The 16,314-nt window shown below is 57.0% G+C and overlaps 1 protein-coding gene across 4 annotated transcripts; it reads left to right on the forward strand.

Moving 5' to 3' along the window:
• The first annotated feature begins 1,901 nt into the window (after positions 1-1,901).
• Positions 1,902-16,089, forward strand: LOC102084614 (scavenger receptor cysteine-rich type 1 protein M130-like). Of its 4 annotated transcripts, XM_065038205.1 has the most exons (17): positions 1,902-4,379; positions 5,316-5,630; positions 6,590-6,898; positions 7,519-7,842; positions 9,303-9,611; positions 9,823-10,137; positions 10,702-11,028; positions 11,114-11,428; positions 11,772-12,086; positions 12,460-12,522; positions 12,614-12,928; positions 13,350-13,385; positions 13,646-13,783; positions 14,554-14,649; positions 15,078-15,176; positions 15,385-15,537; positions 15,764-16,089. In XM_065038205.1, the coding sequence occupies exons 1-17, from the start codon at positions 4,286-4,288 to the stop codon at positions 16,012-16,014; spliced, it is 3,774 nt and encodes a 1,257-aa protein (XP_064894277.1). In that variant the 5' UTR covers positions 1,902-4,285; the 3' UTR covers positions 16,015-16,089. The 4 variants fall into 4 exon arrangements, with proteins under 4 accessions (XP_064894277.1, XP_064894275.1, XP_064894278.1 ...); XM_065038203.1 differs by having other exon boundaries at positions 1,902-5,630; XM_065038206.1 differs by lacking the exon at positions 15,078-15,176.
• The last annotated feature ends 225 nt before the right edge of the window (positions 16,090-16,314 follow it).

The following is a 16,314-nucleotide window of genomic DNA, read 5'->3' on the forward strand; positions in this document are numbered from 1 at the left end:
GCAAGTGTATTGGTTTGGTGTCTTCATCTGCACCATTATCAGGAATGGCATTGTGACAGATGCACAACCCCCCTGCCAGCCAAACCTGCAGCAGTTTGGTCCAGTCTTCAAAGAAGGGGAAGGCCTGCGCTGCAGATGGGCCAAGAACTCCTGTTGGGAAACCCACAAAGAAGCAGAACTGCAACTGAATACTGACAAGTTGGGGGTGCAAAGAGTCTTGTGTAGATCTTTCCCACTGTGTGCAATTTGACTATGAAACAACCACGTTAATCCATAAATATGACAATCTGGGGGAGCTACTGTGAGCTCTTTGCCAGAGAAGTGTGGCTGTATGGTAATGATCTATCAACAACATCTGCAGCTAAATGAAAAAGGGTCTATCTGAAGACAGTGAAAGAATCCAATGAGAAGCAAGAAGACCCCAGACTCAAATATGGCTATTGGACTGGATCAACATGGGAGGTGCTGGTAAATAGTCTGTAAAGGTATAATTACCCAATGACTTCTATGCTTGAATTGGCACCTCTGCAAAGGCACAAGCCCAAGCTGACTCTGCTGCTGTACTACTCCATTAAATTGTTTATTTCTATGAACTGCAATGCTTGAGAGTTTGCCTCAAGAGACTTGGGAACCAGACTTCAGAGCAACCTGACACCAGGTCCCTAGAGGGGAGGTAAGCAGTTTGAGATGCAGAATGATGAAAATTTAAGAATCTAGCTAAGCCATATAAAGAATTGACTGTGGACACTGCCCTGTTTTCCCTGTGTTTCTTAGACATGAACTGTTGATCAAATCTGGGGCTACGTTTGGACCCAGCTGCACCTGGACTCCTCTCTGAGAAGGAGTTCAGAAAGCAAGGGGGTCCATTCTGGACCATGTGACTCAACGGCAGGGCCTCCCTCTGCCCTTTTACATTTTCTGTCCCCATAGAAATCACAGAATCATAGAATGTTCTGAGTTGGAAGGAACCCACAAGGATCAAGTCCAGCTCATGTTCCTGCATAGGACAACCCCACAGCTCACACCACGTGTCTGAGGGTGTTGTCCGAAAGCTTATTGAATCCTATCAGACTTGGGGCCGTGACTGCCTCTCACAGAATCACAGAATGGTTGGGGTTGGAAAGGACCTCTGGATATCAGCTAGTCCAACCCACCTGCTAAAGCAGGTACACCTAGAGTAGATAGTACGGGAATGGGTCCAGGAGGATCTTGAATGTCTGCAGAGAAGGAGACTCCACAACCTCCCTGGGCCGCCTGGTCCAGGCTCTGGCACCTCAAAGTAAATAAGCTTTTCCTCATATTCAGATGGAACCTCCTGTGCTTCAGTCTGTGCCCATTGCCTCTCATCCTGTTGTTGGGCACCACTGAAAGGAGTCTGGCTCATCCTCTTGACATCCACCCTTGAGATATTTATAAACATTGATGAGATCCCCTCTCAGCCTTCTCTTCTCCAAGCTGAACAGATCCAGTTCTCTCAGTCTCTCCTCATAAGAAAGGTCCTCTAGGCCCCTAATCATCTTCGTAGCCTGCCACTAGACTCCCTCCAGTAATTCCTTGTCCTTCTTAAACTGAGGAGCCCAGAACTAGATGCAATACTCCTTTCTCTTTTGATTCTCTCCCCTATTTGGGGAGTGGGAAAGGGAGTGAGCAAGCAGCTGTTGTGATTATATTGCTAGCTCGGGTTAAACCACGACACCCTCTTACTGAGTGGATGGGAAGAACACGACTTGTGCTCCTGGTCCCTTAAGCAGTTATCCCAAGGCCCTGAAATGCCTCTTGATTGTCCTCAGATTTCCTACTGCAACCACATCTCTGCCCACCCGAAACATCAGCAGCTGATAATAATCTGAGGGTCTTACCAGGGTGGGAAGGTTTCTCTTCACATTTTTAACCCAGCCCCAGGGATGCAGCAGACCTCCCTTAGAAGTGGGTCTGGTCTGCGTATTGACCACTCTCCTCTGCATTCTGGTTATTTCCCCCTGGCCTGATGAAATTCCCCATGACTTTTAGTCGTGTTTAGAATTTTCTATCTATCTGCAAAAATACTTCTTGTGTAGTTCTTCCTTCGGGAAGATGAAGCTCGTTGGAGCCAGCTGGGAATTGGCATAGAGCTGTGTGTTTGATCTTTTTGGTAAATCCTATCATGTCTTACTTTTGCATGTTCAAAAGTAAGAAAAATATTTTTGTGCCTGTTTGCAGCCAGCTCTCTCAGGAGAGCAGCTGGGAATTAGTGCAAGGGGCTTTAACATCCAGCTGCAGACTTCAGTGGAGAAGTCTGATGTGAGGAAAAGTGGTGTAAGTCCCAGGTGGCCAATGACAGAAATAGTGGTGTTGGGAGGTGGGGATCAAGGCTGTCCATACAGTGTCAGACCTCAAGGGACTGTTCTTCCAGTCTGTCCAGACCTCATCCTGGACATCCTGGATCAATATCAATTAAAATGTCTTGCTGCCACATTATCCATAAACTGAAAAATAATGAAAAAAATCCCCAAATATTAAAAAAAATTAAATGCTCATAGAAATTCTCACCTTTAACTAGACTCCCCCAAACCTCTCTAATTAACTGTACAAGTCTTGAAAACTTGAAGAAATTGTAGTAGAGACAGGGCTCATTAGAGCTTTCTCTACTTTTATGAGCCACATGTTGTATTTGGTGCTTAGCCCATGAACATCAGATACTGAGACGAGGCTGAAAAACCTCTCAAGGATTTAAAGCCAGAAGTAAATGCCAAAGTGTATTGGAATGGTACTGAGCCCAGCTGAGGGCAATTAATGACAAAATTTCCTCAGGGACTTCTTAGAGCTCTCTTTGCCTTGCTCGTCTCCCTGAGATGCCCAGGCAGAAACCTCAGTCCTGCTGCACTTTGCAGAGGAGCTTCTCCTGGGCAGAGCTGTCTCTCTGCAGCGCTGCCGCTTGCCATGAGCTCCCTCTGTCCCAGGAGCCCAGCCCAGCTCAGCAGCACAGCAGCAGCACAAGGCACTTTAACGACCCCTCTGGTGGGTTTGATGTGGGGTCCATGGACATCAGATGGTGATGGGAAGTTGAAGAAACCTCTCAAGAAGTCAAAGTCAGATTGTAACTCCAAGATGCAAACCCTCCTGAGGAGGAGGGCTCTGTCCATCCTCCTCCACAGCCAAGAAACTGAGAATACCATCCTGCCAGATCCTGTCTCCTGCAGGATGTGCCAGCTTCAGGAGATCCCTCCAGGAACTGCAGCTGCATTGCCTCATAGCCAGAGACTTACTGTGTCAAGGACTGTGAAGATTTCTCCTTCCATGAACTCCCAGCATCCTCCCCACCCCACATTAACTTCTACCTCTGTCTGCCATGGAGCTCAGTGCAGACCGTCCATGTGCTGTCACAGGGTCCCCAGGAGGTACAGGAGCTGCCCGGCCCCATGTCTGCAAGGCTGAAGGAGCAGCCCCTGCAGCCCTGGCTGCAGCCGTCAGGCTGGGGGTGTCTCGGGGGCACCACAGGGATGTGCCGGGCACGGCGCCAGGAGGAAACCACAGACTTCCTGCCCGGGTGCCACGGGGGGAGCGCGGGGGCTGTGGTTTGTGCACCTGCAGGCTGCAGCTCTGATCCACCCGTGGGGAATAACGGCCCCTCGGTGACACGCTGACAGTCAGGAACACGTCTGAGCCTCTGGGCTGCACGTCTGCTGCCAGGACAGGGATGTGTCCCAGCTCCAGCTCCTGTGAGGGACCTTCCATGGGCTCTCCATGGAGCGGTGGGTGAGACAGCGCTCCTGGGATGGGGCTCTGCCCTGGGCTAAGGCCCTTTCCCAGCTGCTGCTCCCAGCACAGTGGGCTCTGTCGCAGGGACAGGGGCTGCTTCCTTCCCTTCCTGACACAGCCCCAGTGCAGTCCCAGCCCCCTGGGTCTTATGGCACAAGAATGGTTGGACACTCACACGTTGGGCTCTTGGATGTGCCTGTCACAGGACGTGCTCGGTGCTCCTGGTCCATTCCACAGTGCTCAAGGAGTGAAAAATCTGTTTCCCCCAATACAGCTGGTCCTGTCCTGTGATGCTCCACCACCACAGTGATGTGACACCTGCAGCGGAGCCGTCCCTCATATATGGTCATAAATGGTGCTGGAGAAGTTCATTGGAGGACCGGGCTGTGTCAGAGGGGAGATAGCTCCCGATAATGTCTAAAAAGGTGTCGCTGCTTTGATTGGCTCCTCCTGTAGCTGGGCTGGCATCTACAGACATATATTGCCCTCCCATCATCATTGTTCCCACGAGTCTCTGGAGCTGTGGCAGGGAGCACGGCACAGAGGGATGTGCCATCAGGGCAGGAGGCTCGGGATGGGCACAGAGAGACTCCTGTCCCCTCAGACACTGTGGCTGCTCTTCTGGGTACAGCTGTGCCAGGGTAAGTGTTGACTCCTTTGTCCCACCACCCAGGGCCAGTGGGTACAAGCGTGGTCATGACGACCTGTCTGGGAATGGGGTTTTTTTGCAGGCATTACTGAGACAAGGAACAGAAGGTACTCAAATCCGTGGAATCTGTGCCTTTCTCTGTGCCCATCTGGGTGGGAGAGAGTATCTCTTTTTCAAGGGCTCCAGTGTTTAGGGCAGTCTGTGCCCAGCTGGGCTGAAAAACCCCCTGTCCTGGGGTACCCTTTTTGGACCCCCTATTCCCCAACACTCTGCCTCTGGAGCAGGCCTCACTGGTGATGGCAGCACTCAGAGATACCCTGGGCAGTGCCAGCCAGTGGGGTGCCCCAGAAGGTTTGTGTGCTGCTCACCACTCCTTGTGCCAGGGGAGACTTGACCCCACGAGGGTAGTTTGTGCCCCACAGAGAGAAGAGGACAGGGACATTCAGTAGAGAGATGTTCTTTGTGAGGGGCCTGGCTCAGTGCAGGGGCTGGGCTGATGCCAGGACAGAGGAGGGGATGTGGGTGGGAGGATCCTCTGGATGGTCTCAGTGGGAACAGAGAAAGCCCTGGGGGTGGGTTTGGATGGTGCCAGGGCATGCAGTTTGCATGGGAAGCTGCTGGCCTGGGTACATGGGGCTGTTGTGGGTGTGCGAGGCTGCAGAGGAGTGGGTGCCCAGTGCAGAGCTGGGGAGTGTGCGGGTGGGCTTGGGTGCCGGGCAGGCGGCTGTTGGGGTGGGAAGACGTGCTTCGTGTGGTGGGGTGGAGAATGACCCAGCAGTGCTGGAGGGCACCCCAGCCTTGCAGAGCTGTGGGGACAAAAGGGACCCTCACACTGCACTGGGGACAGACTTGGCCCAGGCAGGAGGTTCCCCAGACCTCCAGCACTGGGACTCGACACTCCTGACTCATCCCTTGTTGGTGTTTGAAGGTGCCGTGGAGGTGAGGCTGGCGGATGGTGGCGGGCGCTGTGCTGGGAGAGTGGAGGTGAAACACCAGGCACAGTGGGGGACCGTGTGTGATGACTACTGGGGCATGAACGATGCTGCAGTGGTTTGTAAGCAGCTGGGCTGTGGATCTCCTGTTGGAGCTCACTGGTTTGGCAAATTTGGGCCAGGATCTGGCCCCATTTGGATGGATGATGTCGGCTGTAGTGGTACCGAATCTACCTTGTCTGACTGCAAACACAAAGGATGGGGAAATCACGATTGTAGTCACACTGAGGATGCTGGAGTGACATGTTCAGGTAATGGGTCAGCATTTTCCCCACTTTGGGACTGTGCTGGGGGAAAAGACTGGGCTGTGCTCTCAGGGAGCTTTAAATATGCTGGAGCAGGGCTCAGTGTGACCAACCACACTGTGAGCTGGGACTATAACTGCTGGTGTAACCGATCGCTGGGGAAAGCTGTGTGAGTGCTGCAAGGACAGGACACCATGCAGGCAGTGCTGACCAGCCCCTCCTGCCTGCCCGCAGCTCCTCACACTGACCCATTAAACAGGGTCTTTGCCAGCACTTACTGACCCTCTGAGGCAGTGTTAGGGGCAGGGGGACATGCAGGTGTCCTGCTCCCCATGCCTGGCCATTGGTCTGGGACCTGTGCACCTCTGGGCAGACAGAGCACGATGTCCCTGGCTGAGAACACCCCACTCAAGCAGGAATGGGAGGGGTCTGGGCAGGCACCAGCTGTGATAACAGCTGCTCCATTTCTGTGCTCTGGGACTTCCCCCACCTAAAAGGAACCCCCCAACACTCCAGGAACACCATGGGATCAGAGTGTGCTACTGGTTGCACCGAGGTGATGATGGTCCTGCCTGGCTCCAGGGTGTGCAGGGGCTGAGCAGGCTGCATCAGTTGTCATCACCTGGGCCAGTTCTCCTGGACCCCAACTGCTCACACTGCTGCAGTGCTGGGTGGGCAGTGCCAGGCAGCGCAGAGAACCTTGTGTGGGAACACTTTGCCTGAGCAGTACCTGTGGCTGAGTGTTCGGCAGACACATACCTTGAGAGCTCAGATGGTGTAGGGAAGGGGTGCAGGGGTCTTGGAAGTGTTTGTGTCACCAGCACTCCCCAACAGCTTCCTCTGGGATGTGCAATGGGCAGTTTGGCCACAGCATGCTTGGAGGTGATGCGGGATGTGGGCACATAACTGCCTGACAGCTCTGGGAACTCCCAGATTTTTGTTGTTTTTATTCTTTTTTTTTCCAGGATTTGTCCGTCTGGTGGACGGGAAGAGCCGCTGCTCAGGACGTGTGGAGATCCATGACGAGGACCAGTGGAAAACTGTTTGTGATTCACACTTTGGCCCCAAAGCCGCTGACGTGGTCTGCAGGGAGCTGCAGTGCGGCGTGGCCCTGCCTACGGCTGGAGGAGGTCACTTTGGAGAAGGGGCTGGTCCCATGTGGGGTGGAGAGCTGCAGTGTGTGGGGAATGAGTCCCTCCTGTCCTCCTGCCCCAAGGGGTCCCCCAGGGACCAGGCCTGCACCCAGATGAACAGCGCTGCCATCACCTGCACACGTAAGGACTCAGGGTGGGGTGTTGAACACTGGGGTGAGCCCCCACCTGAGCAGGGGACGGTTTGTGCTTGTGGAGATAAGGGAACTGGAGCATCACTTCCCACAGGCTGGCAAAGGGGTGACTTTCCTGGGGGATGATTTACAAGGACGTGGCTGGGCTGATGCCCCAGGACCAAGTGGGATCATGGGCTGGGAGGGCTCTCTGGGATCATCATGTTGCTATATGGGAGATACACAAATGCCTGAGATGATGAGCTGTGAGGTGCCCAGGGCAAACTGTGCCCCAGGGGAGCTGGGGGTCCTGGCGACAAGCACCAGTGTGTGCTTGGGAAACCCATACAGGCCTCTTCCCAGGGTTCTGGCTGGGGAGGAGTGGATGCTCTAGGTGGGCCTGGGCCAGGAGCCAGTCGAAGGGGCTGTTAGGGTAGAAGGAAGTGCTGAAGGCTGTGGGGACACAAATGACCCAGCACTGCTGTAGCTGGTCACCCCCAGCCATTGCACAGCTCATGCGGGCAGAAGGGACCTCTGTACCGCCCTGGAGACAGACTGGGGGTGGATGGGCTCCCACCCTGACACCCACAGTGCTAGTGCTTGATGCTGTTCTGACTGCTGCTGTGTCAGTTTTCGAAGGTGCTGTGGAGTTGAGGCTGGCGGATGGTGGCAGGCACTGTGCTGGGAGAGTGGAGGTGAAACGCCAGGGACAGTGGGGAACCGTGTGCGATGACAACTGGGGCATGGAAGATGCTGCAGTGGTTTGTAAGCAACTGGGCTGTGGATCTGCTGTTGGAGTTGACCAGGATGGCTATTATGGGCCAGGATCTGGTCCCATTTGGATTGATGGTGTTGACTGTAATGGCACCGAATCTGCCTTGTCTGACTGCACACTCGGAGGATTGGGTAACTATAGCTGTGATCACATTTATGACACTGCAGTGATGTGTTCAGGTAAGGGGTCAGCCTGTTCCCTGCTTTGGGGCTGGGATGGGGGAAGGGACCTGGCTGTGCCCTTAGAGAGCAATAAGCATAAGCCAAAGCACGTCCCACTGATGCTAGTCGAACTGCTTAGTTGTATTGTCATTGCTCATGTCCCCAGTCCCTGGGGAAAGCCCAGAGGGTGCCTACCCCAGGGTGAATTAACCCTGCCTCAGTGTCTTAGCTCTGCCTCAGTGTCTTGGGCTGCACCTGAATCCTCCATCCTTGCCCTGGGGTGTTCACTGATCTCCACTAGTCCCCACCCATTCTTCCAGTTCCGAGCCAACAAGGCTGAGGATCCCCATGCTGGAAACACCACGAGGGGACTTGCCCAGTACCCCACACCTTGGTGGAAGAGAATGAGCTGTCTGGTCAGGCTGGGTTGTTCCCCCTCAGAGACATATGTAGCTTGACAGCCCTGGAGGGACTTTTCAGAGAGCACGAGTGCTGGGCCCTGGGAAGTGGAGCAGGCAGCAAACAGCCTCTCACTGCCCATCCCCAGGGTTTGGCTGTGTGGTCCTGCACCGTGAGGCTTAAGGAGCTTGGCAGTTGCTTGATTCTGTCTGCTTCTCCTGCATCACCACATGCACAGGCTGGTACTGGGATGTCCCTGGGGAAAGCTGTGTGAGCGCTGCAAGGACAGGACGCCATGCAGGCAGTGCTGACCAGCCCCTCCTGCCTGCCCGCAGCTCCTCACACTGACCCATTAAACAGGGTCTTTGCCAGCACTTACTGACTCTCATCTCTCCCTGCTGTCACGCTCTGAGGCAGTGTGAGGACACATGCAGGTGTCCTGCCCCATGCCTGGCCATTGGTCTGGGACCTGTGCACCTCTGGGCAGACAGAGCACGATGTCCCTGGCTGAGAACACCCCACTCAAGCAGGAATGGGAGGGGTCTGGGCAGGCACCAGCTGTGATAACAGCTGCTCCATTTCTGTGCTCTGGGACTTCCCCCACCTAAAAGGAACCCCCCAACACTCCAGGAACACCATGGGATCAGAGTGTGCTACTGGTTGCACCGAGGTGATGATGGTCCTGCCTGGCTCCAGGGTGTGCAGGGGCTGAGCAGGCTGCATCAGTTGTCATCACCTGGGCCAGTTCTCCTGGACCCCAACTGCTCACACTGCTGCAGTGCTGGGTGGGCAGTGCCAGGCAGCGCAGAGAACCTTGTGTGGGAACACTTTGCCTGAGCAGTACCTGTGGCTGAGTGTTCGGCAGACACATACCTTGAGAGCTCAGATGGTGTAGGGAAGGGGTGCAGGGGTCTTGGAAGTGTTTGTGTCACCAGCACTCCCCAACAGCTTCCTCTGGGATGTGCAATGGGCAGTTTGGCCACAGCATGCTTGGAGGTGATGCGGGATGTGGGCACATAACTGCCTGACAGCTCTGGGAACTCCCAGTTTTTTGTTGTTTTTATTCTTTTTTTTTCCAGGATTTGTCCGTCTGGTGGACGGGAAGAGCCACTGCTCAGGACGTGTGGAGATCCATGACGAGGACCAGTGGAAAACAGTTTGTGATTTACACTTTGGCCCCAAAGCCGCTGACGTGGTCTGCAGGGAGCTGCAGTGCGGCATGGCCCTGCCTACGGCTGGAGGAGGTCACTTTGGAGAAGGGGCTGGTCCCATGTGGGGTGGAGAGCTGCAGTGTGTGGGGAATGAGTCCCTCCTGTCCTCCTGCCCCAAGGGGTCCCCCAGGGACCAGGCCTGCACCCAGATGAACAGCGCTGCTGTCACCTGCACACGTAAGGACTCAGGGTGGGGTGTTGAACAGTGTGGCTGGGGAACAGAGCAAGGACCATGTGGCCAGGAGTTAGGGCAGGAGGGATTGTAGGACCGTCTGCAGCATGAAAAGTGTGAAGAACCAGAAGAAAGACATGGTGTCCTTCTGGGCTTTCTGCCAGCTACCAAGAGTACAAAAGCACCAACCCACCCTCTCTCCTCCTCTGTCCCCAGAGTACACAGGGTTCAGGCTGGTGAACGGCAGCACAGCGTGTGCAGGGAGGGTGGAGGTCCAGGTTCTGGGGACCTGGGGGACCCTCTGTGCCTCCCGCTGGGATCTCTTGGATGCCCACGTTCTGTGTCGTCAGCTCAACTGTGGGTTTGCTGAGTCCATTCCTGGAGGAGAGCATTTTGGGAGAGAGACTGGCCTCATCTGGAGAGAGTCCTTCCACTGCGATGGGACTGAAGCCCACCTGGGACAGTGCCCAGCAGTAACCTTGGGGGCCTCACCATGCTCTCACGGCAATGCTGCTGCTGTCATTTGCTCAGGTGAGTGCTGGGAAAATGATGCATTAGCTCCATTTGCCCTTTTTGTGAGACATGTCCACCCAAAGCAGCAGTCCCATGGCAGCACCAGGCTGAATTTCTCCCTGGAGGAGCCCTGGCTTCCCCAGGAGTGGCGTGGAGGGCCTTCCCTGCTCAGACTGACCACGCTGCTCTGGGAGAGCTGAGGTGTCAACAGAGGCAGGCGTCTGCCCCAGGGCAGTGGCTTAGGCTGCGGCACCACTGCCAGGCCTGGGCTCTGTGGGATGAGCCCAGCACAGGGCTGCAGCTCTCTTCTCCATCCCTGCAGCTGCAGACAACCGCATCCCATCCCCACAGAGAGCCCTGCTGAGCCTCATCCCACCACCCAGGCAGGAGCTGCCCAGGTGCCCCCAGCAGCAGCAGACCTGGGTGTGAGCTGCAGAAAGGGTCTGGGCTTTGCCCTCACTTCTTGTCAGCAAAGGGCTCAATCTTGTCCTGTTTGGTCGGACAACCCCCCTTGCCCTCCTCCCTGAAGGCTGCTGTGCTGCCCGGTGCCACTGATGGCTGTGGCTCCTCTGCTCTCCCCAGGCCCAGCCGACTCTGCATCCCTGCGGCTGGTGGGCGGCGGGAGCCGGTGTGACGGGCGAGTGGAGATCTTCCAGCGCGGGACATGGGGCAGAGTCCTGGACGACCAGTGGGACGTGCGGGAGGCCAGCGTGGTGTGCCGGCAGCTGCGGTGTGGAGAGGCAGAAAAAGCCTACAACCCCCCAAAGTCTGAGCGAGGGATGGGCCCCGTGGGGCTGCGAGGGGTCCGGTGCGCAGGGCACGAGGCCAGCCTGACCCTCTGCAACACCTCCCTGCCCGGGAGTGCCCTGCTGGGAGCGGTTGTGGAGGACGTGGGAGTCATTTGCTGGGGTAAGCAGTGCTGCATGGGTCCCCAGAGGATGAGGTGGGGGAGCAGCCACCCCCTTACAACAACTGGGGTTTCTTGCCACTGCAGGGAGCCGGCGGGTCCGGCTGGTGAACCAGCCCAGGCGCTGTGCAGGAAGAGTGGAGATCTACTACCAGGGCAGCTGGGGGACCGTCTGTGACGATGGCTGGGACCTGTCTGATGCCACTGTTGTGTGCCACCAGCTGGGCTGCGGAGGGGCGGTGGAGGCGGCCGGCTCCGCTTGGTTTGGGGAAGGCTCCGGGCAGATCTGGCTGGATGGCGTGAACTGCTCCGGGGCTGAAACTGCTCTCTGGGACTGCGCTGCCAGGCCCTGGGGGCAGCACGACTGCGGGCACAAAGAGGACGCGGGCGTCATCTGCTCAGGTCTGTGCTGGGAGCTGTGCTGGGATGGTTCCCGGGGAGGCCAGGATGCAGGGAAAGCCAGGCATGGCCAAGGCTGTCCCTGGCTGGGTCCCTGCCTGAGCCTGGCCTATGGACACCCATTCATGGGTGCCCTCAGTTCACTGGGGTCCCTGGGGAGCTCAGCTGTCCCCCAGGGTGAGCGGGGAGAGCAGGGGCTGTGTCCATCAGGGACTTCTCTCTGCACTGGGTGCAAGGGGGACTTGCTGGCCCTGCCCTGCCTGGCTGGGGGCCTGGGGAGTGCAGAGGTGTCCTGGCTCCCACAGCCCAGACCAGCCTGTTCCTCTTGCTGTCTCTTTCCTTCCAGAGTTCGTGGCCCTGAGGCTGGAGAACAGTGATGGCTGCTCCGGGCGCCTCCAGGTTTTCTACAATGGGACATGGGGGAGTGTTTGCTCTAGCTCGATGACTCCTGACACGGTGTCACTGGCGTGCAAAGAGCTGGGCTGCGGGGATGGAGGATCCCTGGAAACAGGCCTGCCCTATGGCAGGGTGTCTGGCCCTGCCTGGCTGGATTATGTGCAGTGTGGGGAGAGAACCAGCTCCTTCTGGCAGTGTCCCTCTGCTCCCTGGGACCCACGGTCATGTGATAACCTGCAAGAAGAGACCCACATCACCTGCAATGGTAACTCTGAGACACGTGGGCACTGGTGTCACCCCAGGTTCTGCTCCCCTCTGGGCACTGCCAAATTCAGGGAAAGAGCTTGGAGGGGCTTTTCCTTTCCACGTCAGATTCCTCTGCTGCCCGTGGCACAAATGTGACCACAGCTCTCAGAGCCCCACATGTCCAGCAACAGTTGCCACCCAGCAGTTCCCAGGGGAGGCAGAGACATCTCCTGAAGAGACCAGATAGGCTTCAGAGGAACCTCCCCTCCATGGGCACCCTCCTGCTGCTCTGTGACCAAGATAGCACACAGAGGCACAAGCAGAACTCAGCACCACTCTCTTCTGCACAATGCCCTGAGGCAACCCGTTCACCACAGTGTTTCCTTTTTCAGGAGGACGCCCAGAAATGCCTCCAGAGCCTTTGACCCCGTGCCCCAACTCCAGCAGCTGCACAGGTAGGGAGCTGCTCCTCCCTCCTCCGTGTGCTCCTCTTGCCTGGCAGGGCTCTGCTGTCTGAGTGCCATGGGAGCTCTTTGCCCTTTCCAGACAGGGAGAAGATCCGTGCCATGGGAGGTGAGGATGGCTGCTCGGGCAGAGTGGAGCTCTGGCATCGTGGCTCCTGGGGGACAGTGTGCGATGACTCCTGGGACATGCAGGATGCCCAGGTGGCATGCAGGCAGCTGGGCTGTGGCCCTGCGGTGTCTGCCCTGCATGAGGCTGCTTTTGGGGTGGGCCAAGGCCCCATCTGGCTGGAGCGGGTGGAGTGCCAGGGGACGGAGTTGTCTCTGCAGGACTGCTGGGCCCGGCCTGGGGACGGACGTGCTTGCCGGCATAAGGAAGATGCTGCTGTGCGCTGCTCAGGTGAGCGGGGGGCTGGGACCCCTTGCTTGGGTATTGGAAGGGAGCTGGGGAAGGCCTTTCACCCGCTTGGTCCTGGCACGGCCCTTGACCTGCCGAGACCAAGAATGTTCCTGTGGTTCCTGTGGCAGCCTGGTGCCGAGCTGGGTGCAGCCTTGGTGGAACTGGGTGTCCTTGGGCCACTGCCCGAGGACACCTGCAGCTCCAGGACCATCCCCTGGGCTGCCTGTGCCATCCTGCCTGCCACCCAGAGCAGAGGCCCTGGGCCCTGTCCTTGCCTCTCTTTATAGCACTACAGGAGGGGAAATTTGGGTGGGATGTATCAGGGATACCTACAGACACACATATGGTGTGCTGGAGAGGAGGGTCCCTGGTACGTGCACTCCCACCCTCTCAGCCGAGCTTTCCTTTTCCTCCTCTGCAGCTACACCCAGGACAGCAGCATCCCCACCAGGAGCAGGTAACTTGTCCTCCCCCCAGAGCTGGGTATCTCTGGTGCCAGGCCCTGACCCACAGGTAGATGGAAGGGGCTCCTTGCTGGAGTGTGAAACTCCCAGAAGGAGGCACTGGAGTGGTTGTGAGGAGGCTGGGGAGGGTTGTAATTCCCTCAGCAGGGTTAAAGCTTCTCCATCACGCCCCTCTGGGGCCATCTACCCCCTGCTGCCTTGTGTGATGGGGGTCAGGACTGATGCTGCCCCTTCCATGTTCTTGCCTATGCAGATCCCCCTCGGGGCCGTCCCACTGCCAGCGGGAGAGTCTCAGTGCCCGTCATCATCTGCATCATCCTGGGGGCTCTTCTCTGCCTGCTCCTGGCCCTTCTGGCTGGGCAAGTGCTCAGTGCCAGGGCTGGGCACAGAGGTGGGTCCTTCCACGGAGGTCCCAGGAGTGATGCCTCCTGGAAGGGCTGTGGGTGTCTGTAGGGGCACAGGCAGAGCTGAGGGGATGAGACTGTGTGCTGCCACTTGTCCCACACACCTCCACATTGACTGTCTGGCTACAGGGCACCAGCAGCAAGGGGTGGAGAGAGCCCAGAGGTGATGGGAGCAAGAGATGGGGCAAGGAGAGAAATGGCAGAGCAGGACAGGGGTAGATGTTAGCCTGGGAGAGATGTTAGACTGGGGGAAATGTTAGCTTTGGGGAGATGGCCAAGACTGGCAGTGCTCTGGGTAGTAATGGAGGGAGCTCTGGGACAAGGGAGAAGACGGGAGGAGCACAGGGCAGCAGGGTCCATCCCCATGTCAGACTCCCCGAATGACCCTCTGCCCAGCCCTACTCAACCCCTGGCAGGGCAGAGGCCATGCTGTGGGCTCATGGGACAGACAGGGGTCAGTTCCAGGTGTAGAGAAAACATGGGAGCTGCTCTGGGATCAGACATAGGGGGCATGACCCAGGGGCCAGAGGGGCATGAGTGTTGTCTCTGAAGGGATGATGCAAGGGTGATGCTGCCCCAGGTAATCTCCACAGCAATGTGGCCCCCACTGGGGATATGGCAGCCATTCTGGGACAGCACAGTGTGGCTGTACTGTTGGAGCAGTCCTGGGATGGGCCAAGGAATGGGTTTAGGGGAGCACAGTGGGGTCCCACTGCCCCTCTGTCTGTCCCTGTGCCAGCCCTGCCTCTGTCCCCAGGCTCCAGGAAAGCCCAGGAGCTCTTCCCCGAGGCTGTGTATGAGGAGATCGGTTACAGCCCAGTGTGGGAGAAGCAGAAGAGGTTTGGTCGCTCAGGTGGGTGTGGGTCCTTCCTGGAGGCACATCTGCAGGACCCTTTGCCCTGGCCCCAACCCAGGGCTGATCCCCTGATGCCTCCAGCCCGTGGTCCCTGTGGTGCTGGGGCTGTGTGGTCTGTGGGTAGAGCACCCAAGTCCTGGGCTTGGGAAAGGAGCTTCTTCCCAACCAGCTTTGCCCATCACAGCTGGACAGCCCCTCTCTTCCTGCCCCTGAACCCAACGTGATGCCTGAGGAGTGAGGGAAGAGTGGTCCTGGGGTAGCTCTGGGAGCACCTCTGAGACAGGGCTTGTCCCAGGGAAGCAGGATGAATTCCAAGAGCTCCTCCCCATGCAGCCCCAGCTCTGTGGGTCCCCCTTCCCCAGCAATGCTGACCACAAGCCAGATCAGTGGGCTTGCTCCGTAACACCCGCTGCATATCTCTCCAGGCTCCTCTTCAGAGCAGTCCCTTTCAGAGCAGCCCCTGACCCAGCTGCAGCTCTACCCTGGGCACCATGAGGAGGAGCATGGTCTGAGATCAGCACCAGGTAATGGAGCAGGAAGGGGTTGATCTCCCTGCAGACAGGAGATGGACAGAGTTGTCACTAAGTGTCATTGTCAGAGATGGGGAGCACTTGAGCGTCTCTTGTGGTGCTGCCAACACCAGTGTCTCAGTCCTGTGTCCCTGTGCATTCTCTTGTTCTCTGTTCTGCAGGATGTATCTTCTCACTGTCACCAGCTCCCCTCTCCTTTCAGATGTTATTGTTCTGCCCGGGGATGACCCAGCAGATGGCTATGATGATGCCAGGGAGGTTTCTGACCCTAGGGAGGACGTTGCCCCTAGGCAGGGAGCTTGGGAAATGCCCAGGGTGCCAGAGGAGGAAGCAGGACCCAGGGATGCACCCAGAGGTAAGAGAGAAATTTAGCGCTGCTGGTTCCTGGGGTGCCATCCCTGCCACCATAGTTGCTGCTGTGCTGAGACCTAAAACTCCTGGGAAGGGGGAACCTGCCCCCAGAGTTCTCAGTGGAGGGACTGAAGGGTGGGAGAAAGAGCTGAATATGGCGAGGAGCAGGGAGGAAGGCGATGCACAGACCACAGGGGACAAACTGCAATGTCCTGCCTTGCTGCTTGTAGGGGGCAGCCTGTGCTCCCAGAGAAATGCCGAGGTCCCTGGAGCCGAAGGAGACACCTCGTCTTTGACCCTGGAGAGCATGGGCTATGATGATGTTGAAGAGGACTCTCTGGCACATCCTCATGAGGACAGAGCTGCAACAGAGCTGGGTGCACAGCAATCCCTGAGCCCCCGGCCAGGAGAGCCCATCCCTGTTGTGCAGCTGGGTGCAGCCAGGAGGGAGGAGAGGTCTGTGCAGCTGGGAGACCCATGATCACCAGGGAACCATCTACCTTTGCCCATGGTCAGCATAAACAGCCCAGATTTTCCTTGTTTTTTTTTTTTTTTTTTTGTTTTTTTTTTTTCCCGCTTTTACCCTGTGCATCGTATTTGTTTTTATTAAAAATCTCAGGAGCCTTTGACCCGGAGCCAGTCCATCTCTGCCCAAGTGTCATGAAATCTTCCTGAGTTTGATTAGGAGGAGCAGAGAACTAAGACATAGTGGTGGGGAACGGGCATGTCTCAGTGATGGCAGGCTTGGGGTCAGGCTGTGAGGCTGCCAGAGCCCATAGTC

This window comes from Columba livia, chromosome 21, assembly GCF_036013475.1.
Source record: "Columba livia isolate bColLiv1 breed racing homer chromosome 21, bColLiv1.pat.W.v2, whole genome shotgun sequence".
Classification (NCBI taxonomy): Eukaryota; Metazoa; Chordata; class Aves; order Columbiformes; family Columbidae; genus Columba; species Columba livia.

Bases quoted from the DNA above. Each gene is read 5' to 3' on its own strand.
- LOC102084614 (XM_065038203.1), top strand. From the start codon at position 4,841: ATGTTCTTTGTGAGGGGCCTGGCTCAGTGCAGGGGCTGGGCTGATGCC. The intron at 12,087-12,459 runs GTAACTCTGAGA...TTCCTTTTTCAG, and splicing joins GACCCACATCACCTGCAATG to GAGGACGCCCAGAAATGCCT. The intron at 12,929-13,349 runs GTGAGCGGGGGG...CCTCCTCTGCAG, and splicing joins TGCTGCTGTGCGCTGCTCAG to CTACACCCAGGACAGCAGCA.